Source organism: Lactuca saligna, chromosome 5 (assembly GCF_052625555.1).
Source record: "Lactuca saligna cultivar CGN05327 chromosome 5, ASM5262555v1, whole genome shotgun sequence".
Taxonomy (NCBI): Eukaryota; Viridiplantae; Streptophyta; class Magnoliopsida; order Asterales; family Asteraceae; genus Lactuca; species Lactuca saligna.
Genome location: NC_136421.1, coordinates 32,571,191 through 32,577,097, shown reverse-complemented (window position 1 = coordinate 32,577,097; position 5,907 = coordinate 32,571,191). Strand labels below are relative to the sequence as shown.

At 31.7% G+C, this 5,907-nt stretch overlaps 1 protein-coding gene across 1 annotated transcript; it reads left to right on the top strand.

Annotated features, from left to right (window-relative positions):
* Window positions 1-213: 213 nt before the first annotated feature.
* On the top strand, window positions 214-1,459 carry LOC144997117 (transcription factor PRE3-like). Its single transcript, XM_078956945.1, has 2 exons — window positions 214-424; window positions 1,020-1,459. The coding sequence occupies exons 1-2, from the start codon at window positions 296-298 to the stop codon at window positions 1,167-1,169; spliced, it is 279 nt and encodes a 92-aa protein (XP_078813071.1). The 5' UTR covers window positions 214-295; the 3' UTR covers window positions 1,170-1,459.
* The last annotated feature ends 4,448 nt before the right edge of the window (window positions 1,460-5,907 follow it).

The window sequence follows — 5,907 nt, the reverse complement described above, 5'->3', positions numbered from 1 at the left end:
ATTTCTTTAACTGAAGTTTATCCATTTGACATTTTAAAGAAAGATCATGACTCAAATCAACATATTCAATTACAAAATAACTAAATTATCAATTCAAGAATAATATATGATGTATTTTCAAATTGAATTTGTATTTATTATTATTTAAGTAGGAGGGTGAAGGGTAGCATGTGAGGGTATTTAAATAGAAGCATAGCCCACAGGTTTCTCTCATGCACTTCTTCATCTTCATTCTTTCATATCTTTCCATCAATCCCATTCTTTCTTTAAATATTAGGAAGCAAAAAGCATAAACATGTCCTCTAGAAGATCAAGAACAAGACAATCATCAACGACATCAAGAATCAGTGACGACCAAATCAACGATCTTGTTTCCAAGCTACAACAACTTCTTCCTGAAATCCGCAATCGCCGTTCTGATAAGGTATTCATTCATACGAAGCCAATTAAGTGATCACAATCATTATGATTCGGTTTTAACTTTGAACAATACCATTACATTTGACATATCAACATTTTCCCATAATTAAATTTTATAAGTTTTCACGCTGGTTTGAAGTTAAACTCAAGTATAATAGAAAATAATATTTGAAGTTCTTTATGTATAATTTTTATATAAGACTTCTAAAACGCAATCATTATATATTAATTATATGATTTACCATGATTTTTAAACTAAAATTGATCCCTACTACCCGCAATAAACTTGGGGTCAATTAGTTTTATAGACTTGTGTCATAATCGCTAATATATACCCATCGATGTAGACCAAATAACTTTAACAAAAATCAGAATATAAAATTAAGTGTTTGTATCTTCAAAAAATAGTTATTATTTTTGATATTTTGTGTCTTTCTCACACATTAAATAAACATGTTTGAATGTATATATTCAGTACTTTCATACACACACGTATTTCGATGAGTTGAAATAATAATGTTAATTTTATTGTATTGTCTATACGTCTTTTAATGCATAAATAAATAATAAACTGACGATTTAATACTGAACCAATATAGGTGTCGGCGTCAAAAGTGCTACAAGAGACATGTAACTACATCAGAAGCTTGCATCGAGAGGTTGACGATTTAAGTGAACGACTCTCCGAGTTGCTTGAAAATACTGATTCGACTCAGGCTTCCATTATTAGGAGTTTACTCTCACAATAACTAAATCATATAATCATATTCGCTACACAAATAATTACCATTTCTTCCTTAATTCTCACAATGTACGGTGTCGTACTAGGTAACTTCTTGGGTCTTTTTGTCATCGTACGTACATCCGAAGATGAGTTTTTAGACTTCTGTTAGATAAATGGACTTACTTAATTTGCTTATTAGTTGAGTATTAAAAATATGTAATAAAGGGATTAATTTTTGGAGGATTTTCATACTAGGAGTAGCCATATATAGTTTATTTTCTTATAAATCTAATACACTTTTTTGATCGTTTGTAACTCAAATGTCTGATCTAAATGATTCTGACGTTTGTAAAATGCATGATTGGCGAAATAAAAATCTTATGATGCATTCCAATATCTTGGATCCCATCTCTCCATCTCTCCAAGATGGATTATATTCAAGCCTAGTTGTGATCGATACAACTAATGCAATAAGGATAGATGTGTGTTTTTAAAATAAATAAAGCAAAATATAAAAAGATTTACGATCAGTTATATTAATTTTCAGTTCTTCATACATTGATTGTTTGGTTTGTGTTCAATCGTGTACTTGGCTCTTGAGGATCTTGATGTCGTTGATTCATTCTTCACTCATGATCAGTACTTCAGTGAACTTGGCACTACCCTATGTACCAAAATATATTTGTATTAATTAAGGACATTCATTGGTCATTTGTAATAACTCAACGTCACACCAAATATAATGATTGATATGATCATATGAATTTAGATAAATACATTGTATAACAATCATATTGAGGTCTAAGTCAATACTAACATAGATCTTATTAGATTTTGGGTTTCCAATATCAATAATGTATTTGACTAATTCTAAGATTGTGCATGAGAAATACTTTTCAAAATATACGATTTCATCACTTTTGGGATAATCCGAGAAAATCGATTTGGAATTGCAGGCCTATTCCAAATCATAAAACACAAAATTACCATCTTGACCACTCCGCTCCCAAGGGCGTTGCCTCTATTCTAATACTTATGTTTTTGGTATAACTTTGTTTTTCACAGGTTATACATCTCAAGACTCCTGGTTCTTTGACTTTTCTTAATAAGTTGAGAGTACAAAATACGAACAAGAAAAAACCATAGTAGAATATGTGAACATAAAAGGAGCAAACGACCATTAATTGGCATTTGAACTCGTATGGGAAAAAATATACTTAAATGTTTGATATATTTTTTTTTTATTTGAGCTAGTCATGATTCATGAATATACAAAAAAAAAAAAAAAAAAAAAAAGCAATAATTATACTGAATTTAACATCTAACAATTAACCGGTCATAAAAAAACAAACAAACAAAGCTAAAACATTGAAACAACTAATTCATAACTTATGAAGTGATATTTAATAGCTTAAAAAAATTATTTGGTTATCAAATGGTATTTAACAAGAACATCTTCAATAGCTAAATTACACAAGACTTAAAATAAATATCACATCATTATTCTTATAACTTCAACTTCAAATTAAATAGGATCTCAATGATTAACTTTTTATACAGTTGATTTTGTAAATTTAATTAATTTATCCCAACTATCTCAAATATTTTATAAAACTCCTCATAATCATTAAAATCTACTATAAGTATTAATATATTTGCTATATTAAACTTTATTATGATTTATAATATATAAATGTTTGTTATATATAAACTTTTAGTTAGAAAAATAAAATATATTCGAAATTTTAATATAGTTAAAAGGATAATATGGCATATTATTAAATATAAAAATGTTATATATTAAAATGAATATAATATATCAACCACTACATATACATTGTGGTCAATAAAAAAATCAAAGAATTCATAAACTTCAATAAGATTGAGTGCCTATTTTCAAAAAATAAATAATAATAAGTACTAAAAAAATGTTCACCGAAGATGAGCTAACTTCACAGACCATAAATGGTTAATTGTATTAAATATCTTATATTTTTTGGTTTATTCTGTTTAATCAATTTTTTATTATTTAAACTTTTTTGTTCAATCTCTTTTAATAAGTTAAAGTTTATCGGTAATCTTCTAATTTTATATAGTTTTTCAAAAAATAAAAACCCTTAATTTTTTTAGCAAAAAAACTAACAATTTTTTGGACCAATTTTTGAATTTTGGGTCATAGTTTTCATGTTTTTCTTGTTGTTCCTATTTATGATGTTGTTGATAGTTTTCAATATATTAAAGTCTAATAAAAACATTTGGCTTTTTCATATATATATATATATATATATATATATATATATATATATATATATATATATATATATATATATATATATATATATATATATATATATATATATATGAGAAAAGTGAATATAAGGCTGTAATATACATAACTTAGGTATGGAACCGCATTAAGTGATGTGGTTTCATTAAAAGATCAATTTATCATGCTTTTACCGTATTATGATTTCATTCCAAACATTTGTATCTCTTACTTGATTTTCAGTATATCCCTTTTTCACAAGAAACCAAATTTGATCGTATGAGAGATTTTTTGTACCTTTGAGGTACGCGAATATTTGTTTCACAACCAAAAGATGAGACATATTCGGATTGACTTGAAATCTGGCACATAAGCATGTAGAGAACATAATGTCCGGACAACTTGCAGTGAGATAGAGTAAGGATCCAATCATTCCACGATACTTCTTTTCATTTACAAAAACACCCAAAGGGTTGGCAAAGATTTTGTGACCGAAGCCTATAGGTACCTTGGCTGAGGCACAAGTGTGCATAGAGTATTTCTTGAGAAGCTCAGAAATGTACTTCTCTTGGTGAATGAAAATACCTTTGTTAGTTTGTTTGACTTGAATACCTAGAAAGAAGCTTAATTCTCGATTCATGCTCATTTGGAAACGACTGACCATAAGTTTGGCAAAATCAGCAACCATAGATGAATCCGTAGATCCAAAAATGATATCGTCCACATAAATTTGTACCAGCATGAGATGCTTTCTATTTGATATTCTGAATAGAGCGGGATCAAGTATACCTCTTTGAAAACCTGAGCGTTTGAGAAAATTGGTGAGTGTCTCGTACCAAGCTCGAGGAGCTTGCTTGAGTCCGTACACAGCCTTTCGGAGTTTATAACAGTAGTTCGGAAATGAAAGATTAATAAATCCGAGGGGCTGTTGAAGGTATACTTCAGTATCAAGTTCACCATTAAGAAAAGCACTCTTAACATCCATTTGATAAACTTTGAAGCCTTTGTGGGCAGCATAAGTAAGAAATATTCTGATAGCACCAAGCCGTGCAACAGGAGCAAAAGTCTTGTCGTAGTCAAGACCTTCAATTTGAGTAAAACCTTTAGCTACCAATCTTGCCTTATTTCGGATGATAACTCCTGCATCGTCTAGCTTGTTGCGAAATACCCATCTTGTACCAACAATAGGGTGATGTTGAGGAGGGGGTACGAGAGTCCAGACTTCATTTTGATCGAATTCTGCTAGTTCTTCTTGCATGGCTGTAATCCAATCAACATGTTCTAATGCTTCCTTGATGGATTTGGGTTCAACCATAGATATGAATGCTGAAAAATGGCATTCATTTTGGATGTTGGTAGCTGAGCGATTTTGTACACCAACATTCAGATTGCCTATCACCTTATTCGGAGGATGATTCTTCGTCCAAACATGCAATCGAGGGAGTTCTTGTGCAGTCGAAGATCCTACATCACTAGTAGAATTGATTTGCTCCCCCTGAATGATTTGAATATTGGGATGGTGCTCCCCCTGAACTTCTGAGCCGAAGAGGTTGACATCATCATCTGAAGGAAAATCAAATAAATTTTCGTTTTCATCAACGTTGAGAGGATTTGAGTCATCGGAATCAGCAGCTGCATCTTGGAAGCCATCCACATTTGACTCTAGAGAGGGATTTGCATTGTTATTCTCCTCCTCAGCTTGAGAAGGTTGAAACAATTCGAAATCAAATGGAGGTAGGCTCGGAACTGTAGCAGAGAGGTTGTGAGAAACTGGGGTTTCCGAAGGAGGAATTTGAATCAAAGATGGTCTTGAACGAGATTAGGAATCAAGAGCGGTTTTGGAAGGAACAAAGAGGGTTTCAAAGTCAACCTCGAGAATGATGTGAGTTGTGACGTGAGAGGGGCCAGAATTCCGAACAAAGTTGTCATCAAAGGTAATATCAAAGCTTTCTTCCACAACACGAGCTCTTCGGTTGAGAACTCTATAAGCCTTGGATTTGGAAGAGTACCAAAGAAAGATAGCTTCATCAGCTTTAGGTTGGAACTTTGTAAGTTGATCACGGTTGTTTTTGATGAAGCATCTGCATCCAAAAACATGTAGGAAAGAGATTGGTGGCTTTTGACCATTCATTGCTTCGTATGGTGTTATGTTGAGACGTCGATTGATGATACTTCGATTTTGAGTGAAACAAGCAGTGGATACAGCTTCAGCCCAAAGATAGAGTGGTAGGTTTGCATAGTTCAACATTGATCGAGCGGCTTCAATAAGTGTTCTATTACATCTTTCAACTACACCATTTTGTTGTGGAGTGTAGGGAGCTGAGAGGTTGTGATCAATTCCTTTTTCTGTGAGAAACTTCTCAACGGTGGAATTAACAAATTCTGAACCATTATCACTTCGGATTCTTCTGACTGGGAGTTTGATAAGAACTTCTATTCCTTTGATAAAATTGATGAGCTTAGAGGTTGTTTCGGATGTCAGCCTTAGGAAGAAGAA

Bases quoted from the DNA above. Each gene is read 5' to 3' on its own strand.
- LOC144997117 (XM_078956945.1), top strand. From the start codon at position 296: ATGTCCTCTAGAAGATCAAGAACAAGACAATCATCAACGACATCAAGA. The intron at 425-1,019 runs GTATTCATTCAT...GAACCAATATAG, and splicing joins GCAATCGCCGTTCTGATAAG to GTGTCGGCGTCAAAAGTGCT.